General features: G+C 43.5%; 1 protein-coding gene across 3 annotated transcripts in view; it reads left to right on the plus strand.

The window, feature by feature from the left end:
- ALA2 (aminophospholipid ATPase 2) overlaps positions 1 to 21,029 on the plus strand; it is a 125,360-nt gene that overhangs the window by 33,599 nt on the left and 70,732 nt on the right. For all 3 annotated transcript variants that reach the window (XR_015187080.1, XM_086505239.1, XM_086505240.1), the window contains exons 3-6: positions 3,078 to 3,291; positions 3,405 to 3,521; positions 12,859 to 12,951; positions 13,038 to 13,212. Coding sequence is in view for 2 of the 3 variants with exons in the window: in XM_086505239.1 (XP_086361365.1) it covers positions 3,078 to 3,291; positions 3,405 to 3,521; positions 12,859 to 12,951; positions 13,038 to 13,212 (599 nt within the window). In the remaining variant the exon portion in view is untranslated. The remainder of the gene's footprint in view (positions 1 to 3,077; positions 3,292 to 3,404; positions 3,522 to 12,858; positions 12,952 to 13,037; positions 13,213 to 21,029) is intronic.

Consider the following 21,029-nt stretch of genomic DNA (forward strand, 5'->3'; position numbering starts at 1 on the left):
TTTTTGTAGGCCACATGGCATAGCCCATTGTGTTGCCCCACGCCTATGTGGGAAGGAAGTAAACCCACTTGCTGCAGGAATTGCTGTAGGCCATTAAGTATGGACAATCCATGTGAGGCTCCCATTTCTATAGATATCTCCCGCACTCATTGTGTGAGCGTCTGTCAAGCTCCATATCATTGGTATCTAGCTCTCTCAGTATATCATAAAAAGTTGTCCGATGATTTCTCATGTGGGCATTAAAGTTCCCCAAGAGAATGATGTCAATCTCTTTGGAAAACTCCCATATGTCCTTGTCTAATGCAGAGAAAGGAGATTGTCCTTTAGGTGCGGCATACATTGATGTGCTCGGGGCAAAGTAACATATAGCAATGTACAAGAATCTGCCTGTCTCAACCCTCGATCTCACCCACATATATCCGGCGTGATCATCTCTCAGAACAATGTGCACAAGCGGTTGTAACTCCTCTTTTAATAGGACTCCTACTCTTGCTGACCCTCTGCCCTGCGCTCTGATCTCGTCTTTGCTCAACTAGCTGCCTCCCACCTATATCCACTCACACGTGGCATACGTTGTCCCGATGCCTCGTGTGTCTCTGAGTAAAAGACGATGTCTCCCCATAAAGCTGTCCTCAAATGCTCCTACATCAAGACGAAGGGATCCATGACAATTTCATGTTGCCATCTTTGGTGTGGTCCCATAGGTCTCACACCGTCATGGGGAGCGTCGCTCCAATATCATCAACCTTCCATCTCGGTAAAAAGAAATCTTACCTTTTACCCTTGCCGCTCTAATATGCGGCATTACCTCTTGCATATGAGCAATCTGCGAGAGCGTGAGGTCATCTCCAAGAAAGATGCCCATCTTCTTAAGAGTTAGTTTGAAACCGACCTGTAGGGCGGTAGACGTAGGCTTTCACCCAAAACTTTACTTTAGATTTTAGGACACAGAGAAACTTTGCAAAAGAAAACCTGTAACGGGAATTAACACTTCAAAGCACACACAGCTCGGAAGCTAGAATGCTTCGAGCAGACGTCGACAACCTGTAAGGCTGTAGGCCCCAAAGACTGGCGCCTCTTTCGGTATTTCTTTATTCTTATCATACTTGAGAAAAACCTGTAAACTTCTACAAGCTGTCCCACTTTTATCGGGCTGAAATTCCTCTATTCTAACCCAATTTCGGAAGCATAACCACAGTAGAAGTCTCCACGGACAAAATCCCAAGTAAACATTGACTTTCCACACACTTTAGAGCACTTTGCAAACCCTGGCGAGAAATGACAGCACGCTGAAATCTTTGTTTTTGGCTTCCAATTTTTCGCCAATACACCTATTTGATGATTCCCTAACTTCTCCAAGCTCCTGGGACCTGTATGTATCAAAACTGGCCAAAACCAAAAACCTGCAAAAAATTACAACAAGTTGTAATTCTCTATTTTGTGCTCTGATTCGTCTGCCGATCACTTTTCTGGGTAGCCCTCGAGCTCTCGCACTTGTAGGGTCACTTGCCCCTTGAATTAGACGAGATTCCTCAAGGGAAATCTCACTAGACTGTCGTGTACCTTCCCGAGGCTCCCCTGGTGATATCTTGCCGTTTAGGTGCAAAACCCTAAACCTGCAGGAAAACACAGCATGCTGTAATTTTCTGTTTCGCATCATTTCAGGCGGAGTGAACACGTCTACGCGTGTCTCAGAGGCTCCCGCACGCAATGGGACAGTTCTTTATCAAATCGGACGAGTTTTCACGTGAGAAAACTCTTCGTTTTCGCATTCCTTCGCGATAGAACTGTGCGTACGTGAAGGGGATTAGCAATTAGCTAATCCGGGTCCTGTACAGAAGGCTCTTGCCTTGGCAAACGTGCATAAAACCCCAAGAACTGTACATGGTCATCTGAGAAGCCCAACTAGAGGGGCATTACCATATGTGCAAAAGGGGAGAGAGAGATGCGTAAGAGCAAATCGTCGCGCTACATAGAGCAAGGGAGAGGGCAAGCTTTCCATTAAAGCTGTGAGCACCTGCACCCACTACTCACACACACTGTAGCACACACTTATGAGCTGAAATCAGCCCCCTCTCTTGAAATGGGCGCCCCCTCTTGCTGATGCTTCTGGCAAATGCATCTGGAGCCGCCATGTGTCGAGTTTGCCTCTTTTGAGTTAATTCCCTAGTACCCACTGACTTTTAAGTGTAGTGAGGGGTCTAAATGACTTTGAACTGAGCCTAGACATCCTTTAACTGCTCGGATTCCAGTGCTGATTGGCCCAACCAACTCGTGAAGACTTGCCCTTCCCGACCGTGGGTGAAACTCTCGGTCGTCGGCCGTTTTACACTGGCCATACAATGTCCGACCATTTGCAACTGCAAAAAGAGGGTCCCAAAAATTAAACAAAAATCATCGGAAAGAAACCAACAACTCAAGTTAGCAATTGCCATGTCCTCGTGACTTAGTCTCTTCTTCAAAAAGTTCTTCGCTTCCATGGTGGGGAAACAAAGGATAAGAGCCCTTTCCTTTGAGGTTTCCCCACTGCTTCCACTTTTCTTATTGCCCACTCTCCAAGCCCTTGTATACGTTGGCTCATTAACCCCCATCATAGTCATTAGTTCTTTTACCTCTTTATCAAGATCTTTGAGGCCACAAATCCTCATGTGTGCCGCACATGCCTTCTTTGCTCCTCTTCTATTGTCAAGTTAATGATGGTGGGTGTGGGGGTTGTTTCCTTGCCTTTTCCTTTCTTGGCGATCTCAATCCATTTCTTAGCCTCGTCCGCTTTCTGTTGGGGCCCCTGGTGTTCTGGTTAAATTTTCTAAATTTCTAGGCGGAAGCTTTAAGAACTAGGAAAAGCTCATTATAGAATCTAGATGGTTTAATGCACATGCTTGTTTGGCTCAATAGATATATTTTTTTATTAAACTTTTTGCTGTCAAAATGACAAGGACTGGGGTGCTTTCTAAACTAAAGCTCTATTTTCTAGTGCATGGTACAGTTGATTTGTGAACAACTATTTCTTGAACTTTTTTCTGCCAAAAATAGGGTGCTTTCAAAACTGAACCCCTATTTTCTGCTGCATGGAACAGTCGATTTATGAACAAGTATTTCTTACTTATTGCCTGTCTACAACTCTGGCCACTCATCACACCTGTCAACCCAGCAAGCACATGGGGTCCACTGCTTTTTATCTTCGCAGTCTCAGCTTCAAAAGAGGCATGGGATGATTATAATAGATATTTACTAGATAAGCAGGCTAATGAGAAGAAAGTGTGGATTGTGCAAAATGGGCTAAAAATACAGGTACTTCTATGATTTTTTTTGCTGCTACTGGTATTTTTTTCAACAATGTTAAAGCTTGTGAAGATCATCTACAGATAAGAGCAAAGATTTTAAAGTTTAAACATGATTTACAGATACATGCAGAAGACATCAATGTTGGGGATATAGTATGGCTTCGTGAGAATGAAGAAGTACCTTGTGATCTGGTTCTTCTTGGCACCTCAGAGCCTCAAGGCATCTGTTACGTTGAAGTATGTTGCAAGACTGCATTCCAATGTTTGTTATTCAAGTGTGACATAAATAAACTGTAGGAGATTGGTTCTCAAGTATTTTTAAGTATATTAGTGGGAGGAAAAACTTTCTGTTGGGTTTTATAATCAAGTATGACAAACTTGCCTGTTTTTCTTCTCTGAATCATTGAACTTGTGGATCAAACTCCGGAGAGCAATCATTTTTTCCTAAAATTCTTGTGTTATTGCAACCACTGAAATGAGCTTGAGGATTGATTCTTTCTGAGGTTTATCTAGTCGGTTAAATTTTTTTGTCAACGTTGATTATTTAGCTTACATCGCTAAAGACCGTCTCCTATGAAGGCTTCCATGATTCTACACTTTAGCGTAAAGACATGAAAATTGTTACCAGTGTCTTTAGAGTCTTTGCATGTTTACCACCTTTATTACTGCTTTAAGATTTAAAAATAAACCATGGGAGGAGGTCCCATTAATGAACATCTTAGAAAAAGGCAGAGTGGGGCAAAATCTTGCATTCTAGATCCATGGATAAACATTTGTTTACATGATTATAGCTATGCCATTGATCAGGTAAGTAGCTATGCCATTGGCATGGGATCTCAACACATATGCATCATAGTTTGGATCTGGAGTTTGGGGCTTTCATCTGTTTTGTTGAGCTAGAGAATAAGGAGCACTAAATCAAGATAGGAAGACGATTGCATTTTGGCCTAAAGGAGATTTCAGAACCCTCTGGGGATGATTACCTAAATGGTTCAACTCTTTCTCAAACACTTTGGTCATGCTGAGAGACTTTATGAGAGGGAGATTACAAAGCAGAGAAGCACAACGATTGTTTACAAAGTTATTTAGCCCCTAGGAGATACTTGGCGTGCACCATTGGATGCATAGCCGAGCGAGGATCGTATCTCATTTTCACAAAGAGCATGATAGGGATCTCCATCGCATTGGAGGATGGCCATTATCTCTCACTACCAGTAGTTTCATCTTCTTGGACCATCAAAGATGTGCAATAACATAAAGCTCTCAAATCTTTGACACTAGATGAAGCCATAGAACTAAGCTTCTACTCTGAAGAGCTTATCAGCCTACAAACCACAGTCACAAGGGACGCATCAGGGATGGGGCTCCAATGTATTTTTAGTGTAAAAATGAGGGCGGGACGGCAATTGGGGACGGAAAAGCGGGGACGGGAAGCCCAAAAATGGGCGTCCCTTGTGGCTATGCCACAACCATGGTCGAAGCTCTCTGATGATCTCTAAAGGGATGTCTTGATGCACTAAGATATCACATACCCTGGCAATCGCACTCGACTTGAAAGTATATGGTTCACAATGCAACATTGATGATTATAGATGCAATCACAAGACATAAAGACATAACCCCCCCCCCCCCCCCCCCCCCCCCCCCCCCCTTCCCCCCCCCCCCCCCCCCCATGAATACTCCCCCAAGAACCGAAGTCCGGGCCATGAGAAATACGAAGGCCATGTACAACCAAACGTTCCCAAGATTGCAGCTTGTGTCGTTCAGAGGTTTCCATTTACAACTAAATGCTCCCAAGACTACATTCGGTGTCGTGTAGAGGTTTTTAACTCCCCCCCATGACGGAAGTCTAGGCAATGAGTTATTTACAATGCTAATACAATCGAATGATCCCCCTGATAGCAGACTGCATCAGCCAGAGGTTTTCCAAAATAGCATTGAAACCAGCATCTCAAAACCAGAATCCAGCAATCTCGACCGGCACCAAGACAAGTTCAAAACATATTAATTTTATTTCAAACAAATAACAAACAATATTCTTAAACATAGTTCAAAAAGTGTCTAAATACAAATCAAATAAAAAATCAATCTGGGTTGGTCTTGGTTAGTTGAACTCGAAGGACGATTGGTTTGTCATTTTGCACCAAAGTGATGATTCGATTCCTGATGTGATGAATGGTAGCATTGTTCTTGTCGTGCCATGGTAGGCCCAAAAGAATCTTGCAATGCTCTAACTCCATGATATGAGAATCTGCCTTGCCATAGTATTCTTAGATGGTGACCGAAAGAGCACCAATGAGTGTTACAACTCTATGAGTTTGCCCTGTGGCTAGCTTGGCCTTAAGTTCTTTAACAAACTGATCATATTCAAGTCCATCTTCTTAAGGAACTCTGGATGGATAAAATTATCGATGGCTCATGGATTGAAGATGATAAGTGCCTTGAAGCCATTGATCTTTCCATATGCTCTGCACAATTGTTTGGAACCTTCGACAAAGATGCCATAAATGTCAGGAACAAGTCCTACTGTTGTTTTGGCTTTCTTAGCAGGAGGTTGCTCTGGAGTCTTATCCCCTTTATCAGGACATACGTAGGAGGTATGTCCCATTTAGAAACATTCAAAGCATCGGACTTCTTGTTGGAGAGTTTCTGGTTGTGGCTATTGGCCATAGGGATGCACACAAGCTCCTATAGCTGTCCTTCAACTTTGCCGTGCGCTTCTTATTAGCCTCTGCATGGCTTCCATAAAAGCATGAAATTGTTGAGGAGAGAGAGAGAGGGATGAGCTGAGTGCTGAGAGAAGACTTGTCTCCAGGAGGTGTATTTTTCTTGTTGCCTTCTCTAAATATGTACTACATATTTTAATTTATTTTATTGTACTTGTTTTCCTCGGAACTTTCTCACACAAACGAGGTTGCGATGTGCAATCTTGTCAATGTTTCATTTTCAGATTGTGCATGTGCAAGGTAAAAAGAATGTGCTGGTTGATGTTTCACGAAAGCCCCCAATTTTAGCAGTGTCAATTCTGTACCATTGTGAACTAGACGAAATGAAGACACAATATGCTGAAGATTCAGATTTTTCAAGTATCTATAATCAGCTTGTTGATGGGCAATATCATGAGCACTATATGCTTATGAATGACTTTCTCAAGATGCATGGAAAATTATGCGTTACTAAACAGTTAAGGCCAAAGGTTTTGATGGAAATTCATGCTCCACTATATACTGGGCATCGTGGAATTGATGCCACAATGAAAGGGGTGGAGGCATTTTTCTATTGGTGCTAGCTTTACGTCAAGATGTTGACACATTTGTAAGATCATGCCTATTTTGTCAAAAAGTCAAATTTGACTGGCAAAAGCAACTAGGATTATTGCAGCCATGTCCGATCCCTGATAGGCCATGGGAAAGCATAGCTATGGACTTTATCTTTGATCTTCCAAGAACGCAAACATGCAATGATGGGATTTGGACTACCATTTGTTGGTTCAGTAAGCAGGCCCATTTCATTCTTGTTAGGAAGAAGATAAAGCCAGAACACATGGTCAAGATATTCATGAGGAATATCTTTAAGTATCACGGGATGCCTTGGTCAATTGTCAGTGGTAGGGATCCACGTATGACGAGTCTTTTCTGGAAGGCATTGTTTGAGAATATGGGCACTACGCTAAAATTCTCATCTTTGTTTTATCCACAAACTGATGGACAATTAGAAGAGGCAAATTCTACTGTCGTGGATCTACTCAAATGTTATGTGTCAGAGCACAAGAACACCATCTCCCATTGCTTCGATATGCTTACAATAATATTGTGCATACGTCAACATGCAAGACACCATTTGAGATAGTGGAAGGAGGGATTAAAGTTTCATGTATTTTGCAAACCAAGGACAATATATTTGAGGCAGACAAGTAGCAAGATATGGATGAAACATACAAGAAGATAAAGATTGCTCTCAAGAAGACTCAGGCTAAGCAAAAGAAAGCTACTGATCGTCACCGTCGTGAACTTGTATTTTCACTTGGTGATTGGGTACTTTTGCGCTTTGAAAAGGCCAGGTTAAGGGCAAGGAACGTTTGTTTTTTAAGCTCAGTATGCGATATTATGGTCCTTTTCAGATTTTCAAAAAAGATCAGCGATGTGCTCTAGAGGTTGAAGTTACCAGAAGGCTAGAAAATACATAGTGCTTTTCATGTCAGTCTTCTAAGGCCCTATGTGCCGGAGAATATGCTTGATGAGGAACAGCCAAAAGTGGAAGAATTGGATGAGAGTTTTGTTCCTGAACAAATATTGGTAGATAAACAAAGGAAGGTTAGAGGAAAGGTTGCCAGACGCTACTTGGTGAAGTTCAAGAACTATCCATTGTTGGATGCCAAATGGATGGAGGAGTCTGAATGGTTGATTCACCTTGGCTATTGCAACTGTATCTGGAAGCCTTTCATATGGAACCCACAGTGACTTGATCTAGCCCTTTGGAGCAAGGTAAGAGCATGGGTCATGATGCTCAAAGGAGTAGTTAAGCGATTGTATCCACTCTTTCCATACAGAATTTGGCTAGAGAAGTTTGTGCTTGAGAGTACAGAAAGAGACGTCTATGCTTGTTATATATGTGGTAGCCAGGTTGATGGGATTGTTTAATCGTCCAACGCTACATTTCGGAAGCATGTATATCTTGGATTCCCATCATAGAATATATGTGATATAAGGAGACATCTGCATGTATTATTGGCATGCAAGCGAGGTCGCTTGGAGTATTTCAAGGGTGGGGTGTGTCATCAAGAGGTGTATTTTTCCTGTTGCCTTCTCTAAATATGTACTACATAGTTTATTTATTTTGTTTTAACTTCTTTTCCCCGGAACCCTTGAAAAGGTGCGAGTGGACATTGCATGGCCAATGTGAAACGGCTGTGGCCAAACAAGTTCCTCACATCGGGAGTCTAGGTCGATCAGTTTGGGAGTGGTCAGGCTAGCTAGCACTGAATTGTGATGAGTGTGAGCTTAAGCCTATGTTCGCCAAATGAAATTTGGGCCACTTGGAAAGTCACTTACAACTTGGTAAGTTGGTGCGAACTAGGGAATTAACTCAAAGGGGCAAACTAGACACTTGGCAGAAGGAGAGCCACCTGCAGGACACCTCAGCAAGAGGGGGCGCCCATTTTGAACGGGGGGACTGATTTTTGCTCCATAAGTGACCTACAGTGTGTGTGTGAGTAGTGGGTGTAGGTTCACAGCTTTAATGGAAAGCTTGCCTTCTCCTTTGTCTCATGTAGCGTGATGATTTGCTCTTGTGCATCTCTCTCTCCCCTTTGCACATATGGTAATGCCCCTCTAGTTGGGCTACTCAGATGAATATGTATAGTTCTGAGGGTTTTATGTGTGTTTGCAAAGGCAAGAGCCTTCTGAACAGGAACCGGATTAGCTAATTGCTAATCCCCCCCCCCGGTACGCACAATTCCATCGTGAAAGATCGCAAATTTGGAGAGTTTTCTTGTGTGAAAACTCGTCCAATTTGTCGGGGAACTGTCCGATTGCGTGCGGGAGCCCTTGGGACACACATGGACGTGTTCACTCCTGCTAAAAACGATCCAAAACAGAGAATTACAGCCTGCTGTGTTTTTCTGCAGGTTTAGGGTTTCCCACCTAAATTGCAAGAGAACGCGAGGGGAGCCACAGGAAAGCCTAGGGATGGGTGTGCAGGGTTTTCGGCACCCGACAATGGCAAAACAGGAAATTACAGCACACTGAAATTCTGTTATAGCTCACAGAAAGCTCCTAAATTGCGAGGGAATCTGTCCTAGACAGGTACTTTGATTTACATGGGTTATGGTGCCGAAATTATAGCACACTGAAATTCTGTTATAGCTCACAGAAAGCTCCTAAATTGCGAGGGAATCTGTCCTAGACAGGTACTTTGATCTACAGGGGTTATGGTGCCGAAATCAGGTCGGAAACCTGGGTTTTCAGCTCTCGACAGGTTTGGACAGCTATGTGAGAGTTTGATCTAAGTGTTCGGATCGTCTACTTTCAATTGAATAAAGAAATACCGAAAGGGGCGCTAGTCTTGGGGGCCTACAAGGTGTCCGTCTCGTGTGCGCAATGACATACTAGTCGCTGGACGCATTTGTGTTCTCTTTTTTCCACAGTGCTCTGTGTATTATTAACAGGTAATTGAAATAGTACTGCCCTCTACTGTGTACATGCCGGTTATAGAACTCGCTGTGTGTGGTTGTGTGCTATGCTGAGCCAACCTCTCCAAATGGTAGTGCTACTTTCTCAAATACATAGCGCGTGAGTTTCCTATGCCAAATGGCACGCATGAGGGAGGAAGAAGGCTCGTAAGAAGGCCAGTGCTGATGTTTTTATAATCTCACGCTACAAGATGAGATTTTTTTTAAAATGTTAAAAGATGTGACCTTGTTCATACTGATTTGGCCACTCCTTTAAAAGATTTTTAAAATCTAGGCTTAAAAATAAGTGCCGAGACGGGGTTTTTTGGCCTATCTGTAGCAGATTCATCTCTAGTGTTCCATGCCCCTCTTGATTTGGTATGCCTACTCTCGGCGGGACGTATTTATATTATGTCTGGCCGGCCACTTTCTTGGGCGGTCACAATAAAAATGTTAAATCGTGACTTTTTCTGAGCGAAGTAGGAACACCATCTTATTCATGTGCTTGTTTAGATGTGTTTAGCACTGTGTCCGGCTACTGTTCTACTTATCATACTATTCGAACGCCAATAAATTTCCAGATGGCACATTGCACCGGAAAATTTACCGGTCTATTTAAATTATTAATCGGTACCAATAAATTCCTAAATCAGGTTTGTGTGCACAAAAATTATTTTCATTCATATGTAGCCTTAGCTAAAAAATATTTCATCCCTTTGGCTTCTAAACAATTGTCCTCAACAGTAGGGCTTCATGATACTTGTCACAAACTGCTGACGTGTCAAGCCATTGAAGAACGAAGCCAACATGCAGATCCCGGCCGAGGGGCCTAAACCTTAAGAAGAAGCAACAAAAGAAGTTTTACCCCTTTATAAAGACTTGCCGTGTGGCCTATTTCTAAAGAGGAGTGTAGCAAGGCTACATTGTCATGGGCATAGGACGGGCAGTAGTGTCACGGGCGTAGGATTGGCAGCTAGTTACAATTGGTCAGGAGTTTACACTGGACGGACTCTCGCCTGGGCAGTGACTTGTGGCAAGTGATACGGATGGTGGTCTAGTGGACACAGTGGCCAGATTACCACCACCTCAGTGTGGAGATAGGCTTAGCAAAATTGGGATACCTGCCAGCCGTTGGTGGCTCTTTAGTAGATACATATGTGTGGTTGGTGGCAGTCGGATCACACTCTTATATCATTATTATCTTGATCATCATCTACTTTGTATGGTCAGAGTCTTGCGTCTTGAGTCTGGAGTTCATGCACAACACGTCTGCACCACCCTTGCACATTTGATGAGCCTCGACACCCCCATTGTACCCGTGAGTTCTGGGCATGGAGCTGAGTGTGCTACCACGCCAGAGTCTGTTTTGGTTCATTTGAGTTAGTCGAGTGTTTTGGTTCATTTGAGTTAGTCGAGTCTCATGCTGTTCAGGTTAAAAAATAAGAGCACCTATTGAGTCGTTGTTTGCTCTGTTATTCATTGTTTCAATGCCCTCATTCTGTTGGAGTGAGATTTCACGCACATTGCACTGAGGAGCACCCATTGTAGAGAGCACGACACATTATCTCCACTACAGGTGCTCTTATTTTTGGCACACCCGGTGAGCCTACAACTCGAGGAGCTAGCTGGGTTAAGCTTTCGCATGTGTTGGTCTGCTAGTCTCGACTGCTCTGGTCCAGCTTCCCCTCGACCATCTTGGCCTAGTCCAGCTTAGTGCTCGAGCAGCTGGTCTAATCTCTCGTCCTGGTCCAATCACTCGTCTTGGTCTAGTCCCTCGTTCTAGTCTGTGGTCTAGTCGCTCGCGTTGGCCTAGGGGAGTCTGGACAAGTGTTCAGTAAGTTAAAAGTCTTCGTGCCCAAAGCTTGGGTGGGCTTTTGATTACTGCATGACACATACGAGGTAGTCCAAAGATCGACAAAGTCCACTACTGAGTCCTTTGAAGTACTACCATTGGAATCGCCAACCCTTTGTGCGGAGTAGTAGAAGTCCACCAACCCCGTTACCTCTACCTTCCTACGCGGCTACCTCCACTCCCTCAAACAACTCTTCACCTCCTAGGTCACCTATGGAGCTGAGTGTGTTGCCATGCCAGAGTCAGTACTAGTTTGTTTGAGTTAGTCGAGTCCCATGCTGTTTAGGTTCTACTGTTGAGTCGTTGTGTTGCTCTGTTATTCATTGTTTTCAGTGTTTTCATTCTGTTGGAGTGAGATTTCATGCACATGGCATTGAAGACCACCCACTGTCGAGAGCACAACACATTATCTCCGCTACAAGGAGTTTTTGCCAACTTATGGGACCCCGTTCGATGGGGCTTAAATGATCTAAAGACATTAAAATCAAGCGGGACCAACGCACACACACACAGAGGATTTGCGTAAAATGCTGATGACGTGGTAGTTGTATGGACGCCTGCAAAACGCGTTGACATGCTGACGTGGCACCTGTACGGATTTCCATAATTTGTGCTGGCATCTTTTCACACCATCTTTTGGGACCAGATGCTTTTGAGTTTGAAGCTTTTCATGTAACTGGTTTTCATAGGCCAAGGGCCTTCAAATTTGTGCATGGGCTCATTTTCTGGTATGCTTCTTGGAGAAGGTGCAGTGTCTGGAGTATCGGCGTTTTACTGAGTTGAAGCAATATAAAGAAATACCGGAAGGGGCATCAACGTTTGGGGCCAGTGCTTTCTTGGGGTGAATTCTGCCACTCCTTGTCTCGGGTGTTGTGCATCTCTTTTAGTTCAATTGTTATTTGAAGTGCTTAAAGTTGTTCAATCTATTCTTTTTTGTTGTCCCTGTGACAATACTTATGCAAGATGCGCGGAAAATCTTTCAATTGTGATTTTGTAATTTGCTAAGCATCCAGTGGGGAGTAATTTTTGAACTTGAAGTACTTACGATGAGTTCTTCCAGACTTTAGTTAGCGCTCTTGATGGTGTGTAATCTGTTATAGAAGAAGTATCTCTTTAGTTTCATCTACCTCAGGGGGATCTTCTGGGATTGGTTCTGCTAGAGGTTCGCCAAGGAAACGTCGTAGAAGACTCATGTGAAAATATTATGGATTTTCCAAGTTTGTAGAAGATCCAGTCTAAATGTGACCTCATTTATGTGTTCTGTAATCTTAAACATTCTCTCTAGAAAAAAGGATTTGTTTCTCTTGGTTTCTCCTTTTTGGGATGCTTTGCTGACCCAAGAAGCTGTTTTCTTTTGAAGGAATTACCCTGAATTTGAAGTCCTTCAGGAGAGAAAGCAATTTAACATTTCTCTTTCAAGGCCTGTTTTTCTACTTTTGTTTTCAAAGAGTAATTTTTTTTAGCAACACTTCCTTCAATGGGAGATTTCACTTAGCAATATTTAATTGGGACTGAAGAGAGTATGCCTAACTGTTCGTTGTGTTGTTTTGTAGACAGCAGCCTTGGATGGAGAGACTGACCTCAAAACAAGGGTTGTGCCTTTTCCATGTTTGGGTTTGACTAGTGAACTTCTTCACAAAGTAAAGGTAACCTGTCTATTGCAAAGTAGAGCGACAATTGAGTTTTCAGATAGCGAAAAGGATGCTGACTGGCTTATTGGGCATCCCAGTAGGGCTTGGTGGAATGTCCTGGCCCAGATAATGATATAAGAAGATTTGATGGTAATATACGCTTGTTCCCTCCTTTTATTGAGAATGATGTCTTCCCTCTTACCATAGAGAACACACTGCTGCAATGCTGCTACCTTAGAAATACAGAGTGGGCGTGCGGTGTTGCAATTTACACAGGTAACTTCTCACTTTTAACCCTGTAATTGGTAACTGTGAACGTGCCAATTTTTATTTCTAGAAGATTGTAAGGTAAGAAATAGTTGATAATGAAAAGTCTTACTTGGTGAGACTTTTTCTCTCAGGGTGAAAGTGAAGAACAAAAAGAAACACTGTTTTTGTTTTTAAACCCCCACGTGTCTTAAACTTAGAAAAAAAATGTGTTTCTTCTATGCTCTCTAATAACAGAACGTTTCAATACTTCCCATGGTGACAGCCTCATTGATTCACAGTACATAGTTTTACAGCTATTTTCTCTTGCAAAAAAAGGAATGGGACAGTTTAAGCAGCTTTTAGAGAGTGGTAGTACATTATAGGTTCCAATGCAGTGTTAAAGATTTGTTGTCATTTAGAGGCAAGTGGCACATCTTGATTGAAACAATCTACTGGCTAGAGGGCCCCCTTCCCTATTTACCCACCACTTCAGCTGCTGGGATTGTGTACTGGTATTAGATATGCTAGATATAGGAGGCTTTGCTGGAGGGTAAACTTTAAGACTAGGCTTTCGTGGGAAGCGGATTGCTCCAATATCCTTTCCTACAGAGACATAGGCATGGGATGCAGGCCAGGAGATGCTTCGCATTGGAATGGATTTTAGAGAGGGATGCCCTCTTACACCTTATAATTTCTGGCTAAGTCGATGCCATTTTGTTGTTATAGCAGACCAAGAGCTCGGAGGCATCATAAGAATGAGAGTGCCTTTGGGACTCTATGCTGCTGTTGTTTTGTCACAACCCAGTGACGTGGCAGCCCTTGTACTGCTTTGGCATGGACAGTCCGAAATGATGACGTGGCACTGCCGTACGGACTGGGCCAGAATTTACGGCGGAAAACATGGTGCGTTTTGCGGACAGCCAGCAATGTGGCAGCACGTATGGACGGCAGCTTTTGGGCCAGTTTTTGGCTACGCAATTGCTACGCAAGGAGAAAGAGAGAGCACTTTTATTTAATTGCTTTATTTTTACTAAGCCTTGTGAGAGGAATTGCTTGCTTTTAATGGGCAGCTTTTAATTTTCAGCCTTTGGGGCTCTGCTTTTGGCATCCCTTGTAACTCTTTATAAGTGAAGTTGGTCTCTCACTTCTCAAAGCATCTGGACGCAGAGTCTGAGAGTGAGACCCAACCACTCTATTGTACTTTGGCAACGGATTAATACAAAAAAGAAATATCGAAAGGGGCACCGTCTTTGGGGCCAATATCTCTAGGCATGGAACTCCGCCGGGCCCTGTCGAATCAATTGTTAACTGTGAACTGTTTCGAAGTGAATTCTTGTCGTGTCGCGGTAGAATCTTGACTTAGAGTGTCCAAGTTTGTTATAGTGGTATCAGAGCACGGCCAATTTCTCTTTTACCGGGAAATCCGATCCTTTACGTGGCACTTATGGATTCAAGCGGAGATCAGTAGACTTCCTCTGCATCCGGAGATGCGGGAAGAAATCACGAAGAAGATTCACGCAAGGAGTACGATCCGCCTCGGCCTACTCAAGCAGAGCTTGAAGAGATCGAACGTCGACGATTGATCGACGATGCAACAAAGATGACTAAATTTTGCGAAGGACCCCAAAATTTGCAAAATTTATGAGCCAGACCTCCTTCGACAAGGTGCACTCACAGTGGCGGCAAACCACAAAACCACCCCTCAAACCGGAACTCAAGAAACCTCCTACTCCAAGGATGTATATAGGGCAAGAATTAGAAGAGGTGGTTGATGCACGAATTTCTCAGCTTCTTGACGTGCAGAACAAAGGAGAAAAGCACGACAAAAAGCAGAAGAAAGGAACTGGCTTCCCGGGTTATTTGGGTCGTCAGTCTACATTTGCATCGGCAAAAAAGCAAAAGAAGAGTGTGCGATTTGACAGAGTACCCAGTTCTTCTTCTTCTTCGAGTTCTTCTAGCTCCTTTGACTCGAGCGAAGAATACAGAAAAGGCAAAAAGGGAAGCAAAAAGCAAAGCTTTGGAAAGGGCGCAACGAAGCCTAAATCTCGCCCAGTACTTGACAGTTCTACAGAGGACTCGTCTGTAGATAGTTCGGACTCTGACGACAACAACTTTTATGCAAAGAAGAAGAATTTTTATAATGCTAGCTAGTATGACTTTCTGGAAGATAAAAGCAAGAAAGTCCGAGAGTTTTAGGAACGTGGACAGTTAATTAAATTTGACACGTTTTCTGGTTATAGAGATGCTTCGAAGGCTTTGGCTTTATACAACAATTTGACATAGCTTTCTCTGGAGGGCGTTACTCAGGGCACTCCAAGATTCGGAGGGCTACCTTTTACTTCAATGGAAATGCTTGAACTTGGTGGTCCACGCTTCTATTGAACAAGACAACGCAAGTTAAATGGCTGAAATTTAAAAGGCTTTTTATTTCTTCTTGGCTGACTCGAGAGTACAAACGCGACATACGAACTGCTTGGAATCATCTTCGGATGACCAAGAAGGATACAGTAGACGCATATTGCGAGAGATTCTGGAGCTCTTTTCTACCAGCCTCTTCATTTAAGAATATCTCGTTCAAAGAACAGATTGAGCGGTTTACTTTGGGACTTCCTACAGAGATCCGAGATCACTGCTTAGAACAAAAGTTAGATTCCATTCAGGAACTGATGAGTCATGCGAACGGGGTTTTGCCATTCATTCAGGCAGTTTGACCTACCTCACAAATGAAATCATGACGCAAAGGACCGAACAGACTTCGAACAATGAAAGTAGAAAGAGGAAGAGCAATCCAGAAAAGAAAGAAAAGGATGCACGACCCAAACTCACTCCTCAAGAGAGAGCTCTTTACATCAAAGAGGGAAAGTGCTTTGGCGAGAGCCGATTGTTCTCAAGGCCAGAATTGACAGCACAGATTTATGAGAGAGAGCTTTTGGCGGTTATCTATGCTCTTACTCAGTGGTGACTTACCTACTCAAAGTGGATTTTAATGTCTTCATAGACCATTAGAGTTTATGCTACTTCTTGTCATAGAAGTAGCTATTGGAAAAGCAGATGCGGTGGGCGAACATCTTGTCACAGTTTCACTTCCAGGTTGTCCATGTGTAGGGACATAGGAATTTGGTGGCAGATGCTTTGTCTCGAAAGCTGTTGGTTCTGGCTATTTCCGCGATACATCATAGGAGCTTCGATGATATGGTCGATCAATATGCCACAGATACTGATTTTGCAGATATTTTCACTCGGATACGGAATGGGGAGATAGTAGCGGGATATTCCATTCGGGATGGCTACTTGATGAGGAAAACCATGTTGTGTGTTACACAGCCGTTGAGGGAAAAGGTTATGACCGAATGCCAATGTCCATTGTCCACCTTTTACCGGTCACCGCGGCATTGCTACCACCTTGAAAGGGTTAGAGAGATACTTCTCTTGGCCGAGACTGAAGAAGGATGTGGACGAGTTTGTGCGCAGTTGCTTGGTATGCCAGAAGGTCAAGTTTGGCAGGCATAAAGCACAGGGATTGTTACAGCCTTTGCCCATACGCATCTGTCCCTGGGAAAGTATTTCAAAGGATTTCATTTTTGATCTCCCGAGAACACAGAGTGGTGACGATGGTATCTGCATTGTTATTGACAGATTCAGCAAACAAGCTCATTTCATTCCAATGAAGAAAACAGTCAAGCCGGATCACTTAGCGAGACTGTTTGTGGCCCAGATCTTCAGATTACATGGCATGACCAAGACGATTGTCTCCGATAGGGACCCCAGATTTACGAGTTTGTTTTGGAAGGCTATTTGGGAGAACATTGGCACGTGGTTGCAGTTCTCGTCATCTTTCCACCCGCAGATTAATAAGCAATCTGAGATTGCCAATTCAGTGGTACTAGATTTATTGAAGTCTTACATCTCGGATCAGAAGACTCAATGGGAAAAGTATTTACCTTTGGTGGAATTTGCCTACAACAATACGATCCACTCTTGGATGGGGAAGGTGCCATTTGAGATTATTGAAGGTGCTACGAAGGTTCCACCCTTCCTAAGCACGAAAGATAAGATTTTTGAAGTCGATGAGTACACGCGTGACTGGGACACGGCTTCTGCCAAGATCCGCGAGGCTTTGCAGAAATCTCAAGAAAGACAGAAAAAGGCAGCAAATCGCTATCGTCGCGATTTGAAATTGAAGGAGAACCATTGAGTGCTCTTACGTTTTGAGAAGGCACGCCTGAGAAAGAAAAAGGGAAAGGAGAGGCTTTTTCCAAAGCTTAGTATGCGATACTATGGACCTTTCCAGATCTCCGAAAAGATAAATGACGTCTCCTTCTGATTGAAGCTGCCCGAAACTTAGAGGATTCACAATGCTTTTCATGTGAGTCTCTTGAAGCCTTTTACACGCGATGTGCCCGAAGATGGGGAGCCTGATGAACAACCGAAGTGGAAGAAAACGAGGAGATCCTTGTTCCCGAACAAATATTGGCACATAAAGTCAAAAAGATTAAGGGTAAAGTGATAAGGCGGTTCTTGGTTAAATTCAAGAACTGTCCTGCATTGGATGCGAAGTGGATGGAGGAGGAGGACCTCAGATACTCCTCAGATTGTGAATCTTTACCTTGAAGCTTTTGGTTTAGCATAGTCTATTCCAATTGGAACCCTAAACTTAGCTTGGCCAGAAATGTGGTGCAGCGGGTATGCACAAGAGGGGAGTTACTCCGCTCCTTTGTCAACAGATGCCTTGATTTTTGATACTAGTCACTGATGTCTCTTTGAGCTTCAGGGATACTGAGAGCTGACAGTATTCTGCTGTTATGACTTTATGAACTGGAATTCCCGATAATATGATACTGATTTTTTCTTGACTTGTTTAAGTGCAAGAACTGATAGAGGAAATGACTGCAGCATTTTGTTCTGAATGATCTTGATAGACATGGTTGCAATAGGGATTAGTCAATCGGGCATCTATGAGGTCCTGAGTAGATCTAGATGTGATTGCTAATTGCATTGCTGATAAATCGTGCTGTGAGATCCAAATGAATGTGGAATGTGATTTGTCCTGTGATGTCAAGTGATGTCTTGTGATGTCGTGTGATGTGACTGTCGATTGGTACATGTGCTAGATGTGTGTTCCTAGTGCGTCGGTACTAACAGTCAGTGTTTGCTAAGACAGTTTATGGCCTCTGTCTGTTTTGCAATCGTAATCGAGGGCGATTACAATGCTTTCAAGAGGGGGGTATGTCACAACCTGGTGACGTGGCAGTCCTTGTACTGCTTTGGCATGGATAGTCTTGCGGAGAACCTGGCCGAAATGATGACGTGGCATTGCCGTACGGATTGACCCGGAATTCACGGCGGAAAACACGACGCGTTTTGTGGACAGCCAGCAACGTGGCAACACGTATGGACGATAGCTTTTGGGTCAATTTTTGGCTACGCAAGGAGAAAGAGAGAGCTTTTATTTAACTGCTTTATTTTTACTAAGCCTTGTGAAAGGAATTGCTTGCTTTTAATGGGCAGCTTTTAATTTTCAGCTTTTGGGGCTCTGCTTTTGGCATCCCTTGTAACTCTTTATAAGTAAAGTTGGTTTCTCACTTCTCAGAGCATCTGGATGCAGAGTCTGAGAGTGAGACCCAACCACTCTATTGGACTTTGGCAACAGATTACTACAAGAAGAAATACCGCATGGAACTCCGCCGGGGGCCGTGGCGAATCAATTGTGAACTGTGAACTGTTTTGAAGTGAATTCTTGTCGTGTCGCCGTACAATCTTGACTTGGAGTGTCCAAGTTTGTTATATGTTTCCTCTCATTTAGCAAACAGGGAAATGGAGCAGATTTTGTTTCTGACTTTCCGAGTATCGATTATCCCACAACACAGGGAAACAGGATTTTCATTTCAGGGTCAGAAGATATATGAGGCTCAAAGTATGTGGATGTCAGTGGTACGATATAGAGGATTTTCAAGAATAGATTTGGGGCTTTACCTTGAAAACTTGCTGCATAGCTGAATGTGAAAAAATCAACTTGGATGTCGGTAGATTTTCTAGATGGGTTTGTATATCGCAGCACAGTGGTTGCAAATGCTGTATTTCCTTCATTAGGTGGAATATAGCTTTCATAAAGCATTGCATTGCTATTTTACTAATTCTGGACGATCAAATGCTATTGGAATTGTTGCCTCTTGCGGGTGTTTTGCAATGATTCCACCCCAGAGAGTATTGGCCCCAAACCTTGGCGCCCCTTTCGGTATTTCTTCATATTGCTACAACACAGTACAAGCCGGAACTCCACGCTTTCGCTCTGTAGAGGTAGTGGTCTCAACCGAGAAGATCCCTACTTAGTACTCTTTCCATCCTCCTTGGATGACTTAGCCGACAAATGGTACAATAAGTTAACCACTTTACAACTTGGGCCACGTTACGACAACAGTTTTGTGAAGCTTTCAGGCCGGGGGACTTCCAAGAGAAGGTTCTGGATGAATTAGCCAATCTGATGCTCTAGCCAAATGAGACTTTTGCAGAACTCATGACCAAAACCAAGTCTTTGGTTGCTAAGCTTCCTCAGCAACCAAGTGAATTTATGGTTAAGAAATGGGTGGAGAAGGCTCTTCCCAAAACCTCTCAGCAAAAACTTCGAGAGAGTCTCTGACTTGACGCCACTCTGGAGGATTTTATCGCAGCGGCTACTTGGATAGAAGGATTAGGAAGATGTTCACTGACTCTCCTCAGGTAGAGACCACCTCAGTCTTTTTAGAAAGTCCCTCTGATCCTTTAACCTCTTTACGCAGGGAACTGGAAGCCCTAAAGCTACAGCGAGCTTGTCACAAGCCGCTGACGTGTCAAAGCCCTGAAGAAGGGAGCCAACTTGCAGATGTCGGCCGAGAGGCCTAAACCCTAAGAAGAACAAGTAACAAAAGAAGTCCTACCAACTTATGGGGACCCCGTCCGATGGGGCCCCTAGTGACATAAAGGATTAAAATAAAGCAGGACCCACACACACACACACAGAGAAAGAATTACGCAGCAGCTAATGACGTGGCAGTTGTACGGAAATTCCTGAAATTGCACTGACATGATGACGCGGCAGGCTGTTCGGATTTCCGCGTTTTGCGTTGATTGCTCTATGGAATTTCGTGATTTACGTTGGCAGCTTTTTGGCATTGCTTTTGGACCAGAACCTTTGGAGTTTTGAAGGCTTTTTACTGTAACTGCTTTTCAGGCCAAGGGCCTTTAAATGTGTGCTAAGGGCTCATTCTCTGGCATGCTTCTTGGAGAAGGTGCCTCCGGGCATGGTCGTTAGCATCCTCTGTGGAGAGACCCTTGCAAGTAGGAAACTTAATATTCACCTTAGCTAGAACGCTTGTGTGCTCCTCCGTGGCTGTATGTGCAGGAGCTGTTTGCAATGGAGCTTGTTGTAACACAAGGGATGAGAAGTTTATTGAGGGGGGTGATTGTGGAGGTGTAGAACTGGTTCAGGGTGAAGGTAGGGGTAATGGGGTTGGTGGACTTCTGCTTGGCACGAAGGGTTGAGGCTTTTTGTGGTAATACTTTAGAGGACTTAATAGTGGGCTTTGTCGCTCTATTGATTGCCTTGTATGTGTCATGTAGTAACCAAAAGCCCACCCAAGCTTTGGGCACGAAGACCTTTAACTTGCTGAAAACTGGTCCAATCGCCACTAGAGCAAGGCGAGAAATGAACTGAAATGTTATATTAACGTCTTCAAAAGGCCAAAATGACCTATGAGACCAATTTGTTACAAAATAGTGAATCTAATACCATGTCTAAGTACAAAAGGAACTAGATACTACTACTAGAATCCATCCTTATCTGCACTCTGGATATCGAGAGAGAGACT

This window comes from Adiantum capillus-veneris, chromosome 29, assembly GCF_014529385.1.
Source record: "Adiantum capillus-veneris isolate H3 chromosome 29, ASM1452938v2, whole genome shotgun sequence".
Taxonomy (NCBI): Eukaryota; Viridiplantae; Streptophyta; class Polypodiopsida; order Polypodiales; family Pteridaceae; genus Adiantum; species Adiantum capillus-veneris.